At 34.1% G+C, this 16,368-nt stretch overlaps 1 protein-coding gene across 1 annotated transcript in view; it reads right to left on the bottom strand.

The window, feature by feature from the left end:
- Positions 1–7,620: 7,620 nt before the first annotated feature.
- LOC130444005 (zinc finger protein 585B) overlaps positions 7,621–16,368 on the bottom strand; it is a 100,196-nt gene continuing 91,448 nt past the window's right edge. The window contains exons 8-11 of the mRNA XM_056778959.1: positions 13,279–13,464; positions 11,810–11,963; positions 9,763–10,010; positions 7,621–7,984 (exon numbers count right to left, since the gene is read on the bottom strand). Coding sequence (XP_056634937.1) covers positions 7,699–7,984; positions 9,763–10,010; positions 11,810–11,963; positions 13,279–13,464 — 874 coding nt within the window. The 3' untranslated portion in view covers positions 7,621–7,698. The remainder of the gene's footprint in view (positions 7,985–9,762; positions 10,011–11,809; positions 11,964–13,278; positions 13,465–16,368) is intronic.

Raw genomic sequence — 16,368 nt, 5'->3', positions numbered from 1 at the left:
AATAACATGAAAAATTTATCATGAGACAACGTGCACCTAGAGTGATTTTACTCCGTATTTTCTCACTATAATATTTGGACCCCGAAGCTAATGTGGCGCCACCATTACTTAATACATTCCGAAGAACACTTTTTATATACATAAATTGTTCTCCTCCTCTCTACCCTGCATAGCACCAGAGTAAAGAACATCAAATAATAGTTTCACCACTGATAATTTTATTTAAAAATATTCATTCGCCATATTTTTCATCATACCTTGTACAGGTATCTTTTTTATGTTGTAAAAATTTTATATTTAACAATACTACAATAAAATGTTGTCAACAAACTATAGTAAGTATTGGATATTGAAATGATATTATTAGAATGAAGTTTAAAAAGAAAAACGTCATTTATGACGTAGATACATCAATTTTAATGATTTATCAATATATAATTGTGATCAATAATTGACGCTAAGGGCTATTTTCCTTCGAAATAACCCTTTTCGATTTCTTGCGTTAACACTTGCCACTTATAGCGTCCACATTAATTATTGTCTTGTAATATCCAATAAATCTCGCGAAGAGCCATTAAATGAGAGAAGGAAGAGAGAAAGAGAGAGAGGAGGCATCAGGGTTTGATTAGTGATTAGGATTTGTCAGTTGGCGTGCCGCAAGGTCGTATATCATGGTTCGTCGTGGCGGGTATATAGAGGAACGGGCAAGATGGCAGCCCTTCGTCTTCGTAAATCATGTAAGCAACCTGTAATCACCACTCATAAATACAATGTGGCTGTTACAATACTACACATTGATATAGCTGCCGATCACCAACCACCCCTTTTTCGATTTCGAAGGGGCTGATTGATTTTTTCCCTATTACTCGTAGTTAGTACTATTGGAAATAGGGAGCAGTGGCGTGGGAAACTTTGAATGAACTATAATATAATATAATAAACGCATATTATTGAGAAAAAGTACGACAAGTAGAAAGGATTTTATTAGATATTCCATCTTATTCCGAATTGTACGAGGGATGTCTGAAAAGTTTCAAATCTAACTAATAAATAAGACATTTCATTCCAAAATCATTTTTATTTTTCCCGATAATAGTTGCCGTCTCAAATCAGAAGTTTACTCATGCGATGAAATCCTCATTTGTTGAGAATATCTCTCCTGCAATTAAATGTCAAAGTTAGGAAAGAGTTGTTTTCTTTTTCTTCGAATGCAGTCGCTTTTTTGTAATATCTTTCTGAAGATACTCCATGAGCACAATTGTGTAACTGTCCCAAAAAGCGGTCGCTATCACTATTCCGCCCAACGAAACCGTCTTTACCGTTTTCGAAGAAGGTTTGCCTCTTTGTATGTTTTACTCGTTTCAGGTTTGTAGAGATGGGTCCAGGTGTCATGAATCCACGCAAAAAATGCGATTCATATTTCTTAAATAGTGTCAATGGGAAATGTTCATTCGAAATCGCGTCAATGGAATATGTTCGGTCATATATGGCAAATGCGTTCTTTTGATATACCGATAGCCTCTTGTATCTCTATAACTTTAATTCGACGTCTTCTAGTACCATTTAGTGAATTTTTTCGATTATATCCCTTATTGTTGCAGTTTTTGGCTGTGTCGACCGCTCGACGTCAATTAAGTTGATGCGGCCACGTTTAAATATAGCTTCCGAAAATTGTATATGTAATAGTCTCTCCACTTATATTGATAAGTGCTGACACCTTCAGGTAGAGGTTGAAAATTTTCAGACAACCCTCGTAGGTATTGAATAATAAAATAACATTGTTGTGCCTCATTATATTAAATGGGATTGAAAAAAATAACTTTCTAAATATGAGAAAACTATTAATTGATTCTAAATTGGCAATGTCAGAATTCTTTAAACAAGGTGGACTACTTGAAATAATAGTTTCAATAGTTATTTGTATGCCAATGACTGAAAGTGCTACTTTTTACAACAAAGTAGTATTTCAGCCGCGGCGTACACAACATTTCTTGGACGACGCATAAAATCCAAAATTTTTTCAATTACCCTGAGGATTCCAGTAACTCTTCATCGCTGATGTTTCATCATCATTCATTGTTATTAATTTATTTAGACAAAACTTCGGATAAAACAAATAATTTCAGAAAATTAAAAATTTAAGGTTATGCAAAATCATCGAAGTAAAACTTTAAGGAAGTTAAGTTTGTCTACTCCAGAGCGTCCCGAAAGTGTTTTGCAGTACGGAACTGTCACTTTCACTACATGGAAAACTCAAAACACAGCTTTCGGTATTTAAATGAATACAGAACGAACAACTTTCAGATGGCGACGTCTAAAAAATTAATTTTTTTTTATATTTAATGTCTGTAGTTCTATATTCAACGAGGTTTAATTCTGATTTTGACTGTTCCGAAGGAAAAAATATACTCACTGTGTAGTAACCCGGATATGGAAGTCTTATTAGAAGGTGCGATTCTAATTTTCTATTAAAATTACTGGACGAGAACCAACTTAATCAGAATGTAGAATTTATTGGTGTGGGTGGTTTCAAACGTTACTTTTCCAGTGTTAATCTTACATAGAGTGCCTAGAAATGCAAATTCTCGGCAGTTAAATGATTTTGAAAGATTTTAACTATTGGTCTTTGGAAACATGACTGTCGTTCCATGACTAAACATAGACATGGAAAGCCGAATACGAAGAGCCAGTTACACAAACGAAGTTATTTTATTTTTCAACTTTATCTATAATTAAATATGTATCTAGCACTGGATGGAAATAGACCTGACCATGAAAAGGCTAAGATCATAGTCCTCAATGGATATGGTATTCAATGGCGTTATACCATGGTTCTAAATTTGAAAATAACAATTTTTAAGTAAGTTTTTGACTGTTTTCGGAAGGACAAAAATATATTCAGTGAAAAAGAAACCCGGATATAAAAGTCTTATGAGATTAGAATTTGGGCGCTCTTAGTTTTGAACATACCTGTTTATTTATTCAATTTTAATTATTATCTGCAAGTATTAGACAAACCGACTGATTCAGATATCAGTATATAGAACTTTTTGAGGTAAGTAGTTGCCTTACAAGGACCATCTATTAGATATTTTCTAAATGTGAGGATCGGAAGGATTTTCGAATGGGGAAAGGTTTAATGAGTGGATCTACTCTTTAAGGTCGGCTAAGAAATTGCCCCTTAATAGAGTAAAGTGCATACCACTATTCTGAAGAAGAGGATAGCCAGACACAGACACTAAAATCATGAAGGTAGGAAGGAGAGGAAGCAGCAGAAAAAATTGACTACCTCATGAAACGAGATCTTTGAGGAATCATTCTGGGAGAGGAGGATTTGGACTAGGTGTGTGTGAAATAGAGAGTGGTAAAGGTACTTCTGATTTTAAAATTTTATTAAATATCAGTGCAGATATTTTAGAATCTTTAAAAGCTTATAAAAGCACTCTTTGTGCAAATAATTCAACTTCTATAATAGATTGTCTTTTATACTTTGATATATTCGAAATTCCGAACATTTTAAAAATGAACTCATATCTTGAGTAAACCACAGGATCCGACATCATACGAATCTAACACCCCTCGTTTTGTTAATCTTATTTTTTTCTTATTTTATTGTTATACTTCTGAGTTCTTCTCCCCAAAATAAACGGATTTCCAGTAAATCTGAACATTTGTCGTGTACGTGGCCGTCTAAACAAAAGTGCAAAGGAGATAGAAAGACGAAATTTAGTCCCCTACATCAAGGTGAGATGAATCTTCCGTTTTGTTGTGTGTATACCTACTATATGAAAGATTTATCTGTGTGTTATATATCTTTCATTCACGTCGGAGGTACTTACATATACTACCAGAAGATGCATGGGGTCACTTCCTCTAATTGTTTACCTCGAATGCTTTAAAAGAAAAATATGTAATTTTCCAATTATTCATAGTTATAATTTATCTAATGTCAATGTAAAGACAAACAAAAAAAAGATTTCCATATATAATTTCGAAAAATTGTTAATAATTGTATACTAACAATTATTATCGTTTATTCAAAACAGGTTCTTGGATGTCTATTTAGAAAATACATTTAACTAAATTAAATTCATCAATAATGTAACATTTATTTTTTTGTATAATTATAAGGAATAATAAGAGGTATTTTGCTTTATTATTTTTCAAACTATTCTCTATTAAGATCAATACTCTTTTATATCCGTTTGAACTAATTGTCGAAGCGTTTTTTCCATTCCGATTGAGGTACTTGCAAAACGCATAAATCGCTTCTTCAGGTGTAGAAAAACGTTGACCACGTAATTTATTTTTGATCTGCGGGAATAAAAAAAATAATTGGGTGTACAAACAAGGTCTGTACGATTCGATGTTTTCACTGTTCAAAAACGTTTTTGTTTGAACTGAAGAGCGTAGCACCGCGATTGATTTTTTCAGCATTTGTCAAATTATGCGGTATCCAACGCGAACAAATCTTTTTGACTCCCAAATGTCAATGAAGGTATGCGTGTGGAACTAATGCCCAACTATGCGTTAATCTCACGGTACATAACATGACGATCTTGCAATAGCAGTTAAAAGACGGTGGTTAGAAATGGTGTTATATTGGTTTAATCCACGTCGAAAATCTTAAAAAATGTTAGTGATTTAATTCCATTTTTTGGTCAAAATGTTTCAATTATCTGTAAACAACTCAAATAGCATTCGTATGACAACACGTTTGGATTACGTTCACCATTAAAAATATCAAACTTCAAGGTGGCAATGTCATATTTGACATATTCACATCGGTGACACATGTCAAAACTCAAGTAGCAGCCCTCTCACTTACAGACACTTAGTTGCGCGTGAAAAATCTAGATATTTCTGTCTTTTCTCATATCCTTAATTAGGCATCAGCTTTGTGTGGTTGTTACACTATATTTGGTAGATACTGAATAGGTACTCACACACGATATCCAGAGCATCAACGACATTTGTGGGAGTATATTGATTTAGTTTAGCAAAAGATGAAAGCGACATCCAAGTGTTCATCAAGATACATCTTGTACACAAAAAAGAAGCGACAGAATATCATTTTTAATATCAACCAAACCTTGTATCATAACAGAATTTATAGGACGGAGTGGAAAATAACATCTTAGTGACGTAACAGAAAGGGTGCAGAAGAGGGTGTGAAGAATAACTTGACACTTCGACAAACACCGGAATATACACACTTTTCGTGAATTACAAGAAGGCGTTTGATCATTTCTGGATTGTGGAGGTCTTGCAGATTTATAAAGTACACCCAACTATTTTTATATTTATTTCAACAACGATGAAAGAATGGTAAACGAACCTACATTTGCAAACTGGTTCAAATTCCATAATTACTAACGAAATACCCTCGTAGGGGAATCTATCAAGGTGACTCTTTGAACCCGTTTTTGTTCTGCTTTCCAATGAATCCCTATACATTATACTCAATCATAGTATGGTATGGTTTTAACATCAAAGTTAATAGAAACATCAACTGTACCATCTCCCATTTTCTTTACGTGGACAATATCAAGCTATACGTAGAAAATGAGCGATTTGTTTCTTTTAAACGTTCACCATCAACAACTCAAGGTCGGTTCACAATTAATCTCATGTCAAACTACTACTAACCAACATGTAGTCGACACGAAGTTGGATATTTTTACATTCACCCTGTGTACTGTGTCGAGTAACCGATATCAGACTTCGTTGAGGACTGCTCTCACAAATCCATAAAAAAATGGTGCTGAAATACTTTATCAAAGTTCTCTCAAAACCCGAACGAAACTTCTGCGTCACTAGAAGTCTACTTTGGGCGGTAGTGAAGTCTGAAGTATCTCTATGGAAGGAAGTTCTTAATCCTGACGGATCATTCAGCACTCAAGTGGTTGTTGCAGTTCAAAAATTCCAGATCGCTAGATCAATTGAATGACTATCGAGACTCCCTAGTCCTAAAAGAGACCCAGTTAAAAAGAATCCTAGAAAACGATGATGGTTCCGAGAAGAGAAGACAGCTAGTCATTCCGAGAACAGCAGTAGCTGAGGTACTAAAAAAGTTCCACGACATTCCATCAGGGAATGAAGAAAACGCTCCAGCGAATTCGTGGGAGGTTTTATTGGATGAAGAGTTCCGACGATGTGAAGGACTGGTGTGAGAAATGTCTGACTTGTGCTACAAGTAATGAACTACATCGCAAGAGATAGGTTCTCCGGAAACAGTATAATGTTGGGAGACCTTTCAAAAGGATTACTTAAGTTACCGCTGGATCAATTCCGATGACAGAAAGTAGTGGTAAACACCAGGTTTCCCTTTATGTCGTAGAAGTCTATCGCCATGTCGTGAAGATAGCTTAAAACCTCTTCTTTCATCTCTTCGTCGGTTGCGAAATAGTCACTCCAAAATGTTTCTTTAATAGAGGGAAGAGAAGGCAATAACTGGTGACTAAGTCTGGGCTGTGACAGTATTCCATCCAGATCTGTACGTTCGTCTTGGAATTTTCGGCACCATTAGTGCATATGCTGCAAACTCATACCCTCTTCCCCATATACCTAACACAGTTGGGAATGAATGTCCAACGGAGGTACGTTTTTTGCACATAAAAATCGAATCACTGGGCGTAATTCGTATCTAGAGTGAGAATCAAATTGAAATTTCATCTTTCATGACTACTAAGACAAGAATGAACGTTGTAGAGACTTCGCCAGGGCCGGCAACAGATAGAAAGGGAGCCATCTTCGCCAAATCCCGTTCCTAGCATCCACAACTCCTCGGGAACCTTATTATATTCACAATACATTCTAGTCATAACAGATTATTTTACAGAGTGGAAATTTACGCGATCCCGAGACAGGAGGCCACAACTGTATTGGTGAAAGAATCTATCAGCTTGTGGAAGTTCTCAACGATAAAGAAAAAAATTCTAGAGTCATGTATTTAAGGAAATTTATAAGAAGCAATTTATGAGAAGCTGAGAATGAGGAAAACTACGACAACCGCATTATATTCGCAATCAGATGGAATGGTCGAGAAAATGAAATGATAGAAGGAACAACTCAAATTGAATGAATCAATTACATATTGAACATTGCACGTTTATTTTAAAATTTATAGACAAACGCCTGATATTGTGGGGCTTTTGCCAGCAGTGGGATTAAAAACATCTCTTTTTACATTGACATTAGAATATACTGTAATTATATATTTTGACAAAAATATTTTTTTAATTATCCTTCTGTGGAATTATTTATTGCTTTTGTTCAATGACTGATTGTATCATTATAATAATAATTGGAGAGTAAGTATGTACGTATATATTGAACGGTTTACACGAATCAGAAATATCGAGACGGCCATTTTGTTAAAAACAAGAAATCACATTAGTGGGTATCGTAGAAGGTTGGTAAAGCGACTGGCAATTTGATTGACAGAACAAGAGAATAATGAATAACAATCGACGAATAAGAAGAAATAACTCAAGCAGCCTCAAGCTGAGTGGTTTAGTTATTTATGCCTCGGAGTTCTTCAGCATGGACCCCCGGGGTTTTGTTCATCAATAGGATGTAAGATGTATGTACAGGGGTGGAGTGAACTGAAAATTAATATAAACAGGATCGAACTCAATGTTTTGTGAACTGTAATATACAATATTAATTCAAACATGGATAAAATTAATCAAAAATTCATTGGAAATGCTCTTGAAATAAACTTTCACTGTCACTTTCGAAAGGAATGAGAGTTCCAGAAGCTTCTTCGACGTCATATTTTCCTACTAAGCTCCAAGAATCGGGGAGATTTTCTACAGTATCACAATCGTACTTAGGGATTATTAATCTTTGCATCAAATGATCTTTTCCTGAAGTAGATGGAACATCTGTCTCTGGTTGACAAACTACGGGATCGTCATCAGTATTGAGTTTTGAATGTTCTTCATCTCTGTCTTCTGCAGATGGCAATTCTTGAATATTTCTGTGGAAAAAATTATTGTACTCACAAATTAGAATCAGATATGTAAAAATTGATGAAAATTGGAATTAAGTAATTTTACTGATAGTAAAAAAAACGTCAAATATTGTACATGTTGTAATGTATTAGAATTAAAACATGATATATAGGTACGGGGTGTGATGGAAAAATAGGATCAATTCATTTACACAGCAGTATTTACGAGATTTGTGCAAAAAGTATCGAGCCAAAATCTTTGTGAGGCATGGGCTTCTCCAGTGAAACTTCACGAACTGGTTGGTGTGCGTTGTTACCGACTGGTTAGGTTAGTTTCTGACCAACGTGGGGTTATTTATATGTTACTGTAAAAAATAACAACGATCGACGATTTATTCAGAGTACAAACTCATGGTAGACGATAAACACAATGTTCTGGTCATTTCTCCAGCTCTATTAAGGTGAAATCAGACGGTTCACTTTTTATTCATTCAAGTTTTTCATTCAGCATCTTTCATTAAGAATGAAACGTCTAGGTATTAATTGAATGAATCGTGTGAGTGAACGTATGAACATAAAGAGAACGTTTATTCGAATTCCTTTGACGATATATTCGAGGAAATGAGTGAATAAAGTTGTCTTGTGAGTGTGTTGTGAGCGTGGAATGAAACAAAAGAGAAAATTCACTTGAGTGATCATTCATCCAAATGAACCGAATAGTTAACCGTCTGATATCACCTTTAGTTTATACTCCTGATCAGTGGATTAGCTTAGTGCAGCTTTTGACCGATACGAGTGTTTGTGAAAGAATAAATCTTTAAAACGAACATTCTGCCACTTGCATTATAACTGCAGATACCACATTGAGGAATAGTGAAGAAGAAAACAGTGGAATGGATGAGAATAAGTGAACTTGGATGAATGTTCTTGGGGAATTCATTCTCAATAATTTGGAGGTACATTAAAGAAAATTAAACAAAATGGTACTCGACGACCAAAACCACATTCAAATGAACATTTCTCAATCATTAATGACTTATTGATTTGATAGTGGATACACAGACCCTTTTTTGCGATAATCATGTTTGGTAAGATAGAGGAAGAAATTACAAAAAAAGCCATTGCATTGGAAGAAAAAGGAAAAAGAAAATCAGGACAAAGCACCTTCTCACACATTTCACTTCGAATTGGTTGATTACTCACCGTATTCACCAGATATGACCCCCTACGGCTTTTTCCGGTTTTCTAGCCCCAAAATTTCACTTGCACGAGAGAGAATTTCATCGAATACGTAAAAGCCTATTTTGAGGAGAAAAACGGCAACTATCATTTGAAAGGGTTACAAAGGTTAGAGCTTGGCTGGAAAATATGTATAGAATGAAAAATAGAGATGATTATGATTTTGTTGTGACTTTCTTAAGTAGGACAATTGTCAGACAACTCTAGTAAATCCCATTTCAATTTCGGTAATAAGCATAAGTGATGATCTAATTTAGAATCAAACCAAGACGATCTTGGTATTGAAAAGAAACTCCTAATTTCAGTTTTTTGACTTATTTCGTGTTTGTGTTGGTTCCACTCATTTAACTTTCTAGTTAACCACAAGCTTCTGTATAAGAAGAAACAGACTTTTAAGAATTCTCCTTTACCAAAAATTGTTTATAGAAATAGTCCACTTCGATAATTGTCAGTTGTCATTACCATTTTAACCACACCATTTCATTGAAATCTATTGATTACTGTTAAATATTGAAGTGGAATGTTTTTTAGTGATGTGAGTGCTAGTGTAAGAATTTAGTACGTACTTTTGTTCTGGAGCAGTCTCGATGAAAACTTGAACGATATCATTATGGACGTCGTAAATACCGGCAATGTAGGAAGTAGCTTCGTTACTATTGTCAAACATTTGCGCGTGCTCCGTAACCAAATGGACTTTGAAATCTTTTGCGAAGTTACTTTGAAAATGTATTGAGCCTTCGGTACAGAATTTACATTCGTACAAAAATTTTCCGATGTGCTTGTTGGTGGAAAGAACGTGCTTTCTCAAATTTTCCTGTAAACGTAATTAGATATTATTGCTTATTGTTATAAGGTTTATAAGATTTTTGTTTCTTGGATTTTTTATTTTTACGGGTACGGCATATATATGTGGGAATATAAATTCGGCTAAATTAAAACCTGAAGATTGTTTCATTTCAGCCCAAAGGTACGGAAAAGGGAGGAATACTGAAGGGAGGAAATCCCAACATTATGTAGCAATTATAGAGGTATTAGTTTGCTTAATACCGTATACAAAATACTAACAACATTAATAAATGATAGACTAAATAAGGGAATATGAAAAAGGTTTTAGGCAAGGAAAATCAACAGTAGATGCCATACATACTATAAAACAAGTGATCGAAAAAAGCTATGAGCACAACATTAATATGCAAATGCTATTCATTGACTTCAAACGAGCATTCGACAGTCTGAAAAAGAGGACGGTTATAAAGGATATGAAAAAATTACAAGTACCCCAAAAGTTGATACGATTGGTGAAAATGACTATGCTAAATTTGAGGGCAAGGATAATAACAAAAAACAGACCATCTGAGGAATTTGAAATAAATGCTGGGGTGATGGACTCTCAGCGGTATTGTTTAACATTGCAGCTGAAAGCATAATAAGTAATTTCGATGGAAGTATCATTAATAAATCAATACAAGTAATAGCATAAGCTGATGATCTATTAGCAAGAGACCAAAAGAGTCTAGAGAACACATTAGAGAAAATTGTAAGAGAGGCAGGAAAAAGAGGATTGAAAATAAATCAGAAAAAAGCAAAATATATGGAAATTGAAAGAAAGAAGAAATTTCGCAAACAAAAAACAGTGAATATAAATGACCCAATCTTTAAGTAATTCGGAACAATGACAAGCAACAAAAATGACACAGAAAACGAGACAAAACAAACAAAGAATTCATGCGGGATTTAGGGCATGTAATAAATACAAAACTATAATGCAGAGCAAAAGAATTAGCAGAGCAAGATAATTAAGAGTCTACCAGACTGCGATAAAACCAGTAGTTACATACAATGAGACTAACAAATATAGACAAAGAACAATTAAGGATATATGAGAAGAGAATAATTAAGAAAATTCATCGGCTAGTAAAAGCTGGAAATAATGGATATAGAGGACTTATGAACTATGAAATTAAGAATATATTAGAATATGCGGATACAGTAAATACAATTACAGTAAAAAGAATACAATGGAAAAATGGATAAACGGCAGGGTACAAGGAAAATCACAGAATGGAGACCGATCGAGAAAAGATTGCCTGGTAGACCAAAAATAGATGGAAAGATCAGATTGTGCAAGATTTGAAAAATCTAGGAGTACTTGACTGGAACAACCAGATGCAGGACAGAGAAAAATGGAGAACAATAGTCGAGACTGCAAAATTATGTGATAAGCTATGATTAAATAGGGTGAAAAGACCACCCACAAAAAATACAGAGCTCAATTTGAACATTTACAATTCTCAATAGAATTTTAGCCTTGTTATGTTAGATAAACAACTGGGAAAAACTAAGTATAGCGGGAACAAAGAACACAATGCTTGAAAAATCGTAATGATCCTTAGAATTCTGAATATTTGTTGGTTATGTTAGGTTAGGTTTTTTTTATTAATAATAGCAACCTAATATCCTGCTCAGTTCACATGTGCAAATATTGAGTGTTGAACTGATTTGACTAATGATGATGACTAAAACGAGGTTTTTCATTGAATGTTTTCCAATAGAATATTCCTTCCACCGAGGTTATTATAACGGGATAGTATTAGCATTATAAACATTACTTACTAAATTGCTACATTTATAGTCGCAATGAGGACAACTGAAGGGTTTAGCTCCGGTATGTATTCTGATGTGTCTTCGGAGATGCTGAGTATTCCTTGTAGTGAAGGAACAATGTTTACATTGAAACTTTCTGATCTCTCTGTGAATTTTCATGTGCCTGGAAATTATATTTTCATTTTACATAATCTAATCATATAACTTCTAAACCAAATTTAGATTTTGATGACTGAGAAGAATTGAACGTGGAATGTCATCATGGATATTCAACTACGAGGGAAACGTTAACTGAGAAAAGGATTTACACATTTTTTTTATATATTCATAATGTACTGTTATGCTACGAACCAATAAGCATTGTCTCCTCAATGCTTTGAACGAGAAACTCTTGGTATTTTTGATATTGACCAATCATATTGGAACTTTATTGATCAATAATACGATATGATGATATTTGCATTAAACTGAACAGAAACATTCAGTTCTATGGAAACTGATCTCAGTACAAAACAGGAGGAACAGGAGACATTTTTTAGATGAGACGGAAATATGTAACCCCCATTTCAAAGAATTGTCCACAACAAGCGTTAAGAATTTTACAGAATCAACGATGTTAATGGTGGTGTTATTTAATCAAAAGGCTGCAATATATTTTTAAATGATAAAACTTTGATTTTAGAAACGTTTAGACAGAGAAGACTAGAATCGCACCATGATTTAAGGGTGATTAGGTCACTCGATATGGTCCTATGAAGTGCAGTGAGATTAAGGTTGCTCCAAATTGAGTTTTGATGTAAAGGGAGAGCAGGTATTATATTATATTGTAGTATTGACGATTCATATTCATATAAATAAATGTCATAAATGTGGTAGCAGGTTATACATTATCACTATTCCTGGTATATTTCTCAAGAGCTTTGGATGATTCTGGTAGTCAAGAACATGAACAAAAAGTCATTATGAATTTGGAGAATTTGGGGAATGTTGGATCTAGAACGAAATTTTCCAATTAATATAAAAATCATACGACGTAAAAGCAAATAATAAGGGTGGCATAGCATCTCTCTCTGTTTTTTGTATTTTATGTATCTGTTTTATTTCTATTTATCTTGCTAGATTACTATGATTTTGTTTATTAAAATTTGAATCAATTCCATTTGTGTATTTTATTAACATATGAAACATAAAAACATCGGGAGTTTTTTACGAGATCTCTGCGAGATTCTGGCGTGCGACATGAGACAAGACTTAACTTTCCACAAGACATGACAAGATTTTTCACCTTGTATGCAACCCTAGTTCATTTAATTCAATACTTTGAATTGATCGGGGCTAAAAAGCAAGAATAGATTCCTGGTTATTATTCTTGTGAGGGAAAACTAATTAGATGACCTCCAAGAAAATATTTATACATATTTTCAGATAACGATGACAACACTGAGAATGTTCTTTGACCATAACAAATTTTTACTTACTTTGCTAATAGCGATTTGGTTTTTCCTTTATAGTCGCAAAGGTCGCAAGAGAAATTCTTGTCGTCGGAATGTATTTTGCAATGTTCATTTATTTCACTCATTTTTCTGGCTGTGAATATACATCCGGTGTGAGGACATTTGCACAATTTTCCGGTGTGTGTTTGCATGTGTTGTTGAAGAATCGATCTGCAAAGAATGAGCAAGACAAAAATATTTTCATTTATCATTTTCAAATTTCAGAACAAAATGAAATACAAGAATATTTAAGGAAAAGTTTTGTTGTAATAATTGTCGACATAAATTTCGTTCAATGAAGGATGATAGGTATAAATAAATTAGATGAAAATAGTTTTGATGTCCATGTAAAAACGCAGGAATTCTCCGAAAACCTTTTATGAATTAGAAGAAATACACTTTATCTATTTCTGTTTTTACTTGGAGGACTATAAGAAGTATAAAATAATTCTGTTCGCAATACTGGTACACCAGAGCTTATCTTATAATATTTATTCGTAAAATAGTTTAGTTCCAACTATGGACATGATTCAGATCAAAGTGCATGAATATAAATGTCAAGAAACACTTCGATGTGTTTTCATAGAGTGTGGTCTCAAACATGGCTTGAAGGGTCATAATGGTATCATGTCGTATCGTCGAACTTAGACCGTGAAGCCGGCCCTGTTTTATATGTTAATAGAATGTTAAGTTGGGTACAGTTTTATAAGATAGTTATATCGTATTGTAACTGTTTTTACAGAGACAATTTCTGAGAAGGCTTTTTCATTTGCTTACAATCAAATCCGAATTATCTAGAAATCCGTTAGTTTAGCAGTCAGGCTCAGTAAATAATTGTAGTGAATGATGAATGAATTGGTATGCTATGAATTAGATACGCGTTTAGTAATAAGTCTTAGTGCTTAGTTTAGTGAATAGTGAATAGTTTAGTGTATAATTAATTTCTGTACAATAAGTACGAAGCATGGACATGGAGAATAAATAAAAAATAAAGTCTGTTTAGACATTAGCTGGTTTTAAATAATGACGTAGCTAGATATAACTGGGGTGATGATTCTAATAATTGTGTCTTAAATACTTGTTGCCCAAAGGGGAAACAATCAAATATTCTTCATGTTGACAGTAAAAATTACTATTAAGACATGACCACGGCATTAGTTAAGATATGTCCAATCAGCATCTACCAAACATTTCGAAAAATTTAGTCATTGTTTTGGATACTGTATTTTATGATTCCTTGATATTAAACAAGTAATCGCTTGAAATTGAAATCAAAACTACGCGAATATAATAGTTTCCATACTTGCGTGCAGTAGTGGTTGGAACTGTATGTCAAAAATTTCCTTGTCTTGTTGGCAACAATAATCCTGAATCTTGATATCTTCTGTTGCAATCATAATAGTGTATTCATTAATTATTTTAGCAGATATTCTGAAGAAAATATCCATATTTAAACAAGCAGAAGTAACCAATTAAGTTAAACCAATCAGAATATTATAACCACAGAATTTTTTTGCTTCTTTAATAGAGAATAGAACGACTGTGCCTTACAAGTAGATGAAAATGGTGGTCAAATTTTACAGACAAATGAAACAACTGAACTATGCTTTCGGTAGAAGAGAAAACTGAACATATACATTGACACGATGATTGATGAAGATGCAAGCATAAATTTTCCTACCAAATTTTTGAATTAGAATTGTCCATGTTGAATGTACAAGAAATGCCGCTATAGACGGGGAGCGCCTAGATTACCATCTTGCGTTTCTTAAGTTTCTTGGGGTACCATGAGCCGTTACTCAGTACCGAGCAACTTTATCATAGTCATATCAAAATCAATTGATAATCGGCGCAGTAAATGATTAAAAAAAAAACTAGAAGTACGTTTTTTGCGTCTTTAGCGGCGGCTCGAGTAGGTGGAAAATTATTAGCTTTAACAGATATTTTGAGTGGAGACTTAAAAAATAATTTTCCATTAATCCGAATACGAAAAATTTTCATTTCAAATATACGCCGAATTTTGTTCAGAGGTTTTCCGGCCTGCGTAACTTCTTGCGCTATTACACCGCTCTTATTTGAGGTTTAAACCTCACGTTACAAAATGTTTCGCGCGCGCACGTTCTGAGTTTTTTCAGATGAGTTTTCCGGCACTTTCGATCACTTCTTACGAGGGTTTTCCGGTCTGCAAAACTCCTTGCAAAGGGTTATTACAAAAGATTTCACACACGCACGTTCTAAGGTTTTTAAGCCAATTTTTCCGTTCGGCAAAACCAGCTGGCATTTTCATATTCGACGTATGCTGACCTTAAGGAGTGACCTTGGTGATGTACTAAGTTGAGGCCGCCAGTTTACAAGTTGAAATTGCGACCCTGTATTTTTTTGCCAGCTCTGGGACTATTACAGTATCTCAAATTGAAAGTATAATATTTTGTAAAGAAAAATGGGAATGACTGATTTATTCTACATGATATCCCGTGATTTTCACTTTCGTTAAATCGATCGCAATCCCATGATTAATGTTTGGGAGCAGCTACAAACAATCACTTGCACAGTTATAGAGACCGTTCATACGGACTCTGAAGCTCAAGATTTTTTTATGACATTATTGAAAGTATGTAGTGCGGCAGAAAAATGTCATTTCTCTTAATAGGACTCTGTTCTCTTTAATTTCGAGTATTTAGCCTACTCTTGAGCTCTTTTTGAGACGGTTTGGCCTATTTTGCCCATTTGTTTTCTGGCATTCTTTCGACACGATCTCTTCATCTCGTTTACGTCCTCTCACCACATGCTGGATTCTTAGTTCTTCTCTAATATCTTGATTTTTCGTTCTATCTCTCATGCTCACTCCCTTAATTGTTCATAGAGTTTTCATAGCAGTCATCCTTATTATTTATTTGTTGTTTACGTGAGAATAGGTATGCATGTTTTGAAGATACACATCTTGCTTTGTATATTCATCATATTGTATCTGCATAATATTTCTTACAAATATCCGCTGTCCTTTAAGTTCCTATTTTCTCTATTAAATCCCCTTCATTTTATATTGCTACTCCAAGTTAATTGGGTTTCATTCTT

Source organism: Diorhabda sublineata, chromosome 1 (genome assembly GCF_026230105.1).
Source record: "Diorhabda sublineata isolate icDioSubl1.1 chromosome 1, icDioSubl1.1, whole genome shotgun sequence".
Taxonomy (NCBI): domain Eukaryota; kingdom Metazoa; phylum Arthropoda; class Insecta; order Coleoptera; family Chrysomelidae; genus Diorhabda; species Diorhabda sublineata.
Note: the sequence above shows the minus strand (reverse complement) of the source record. Positions and strands in the feature narration are given on the sequence as shown.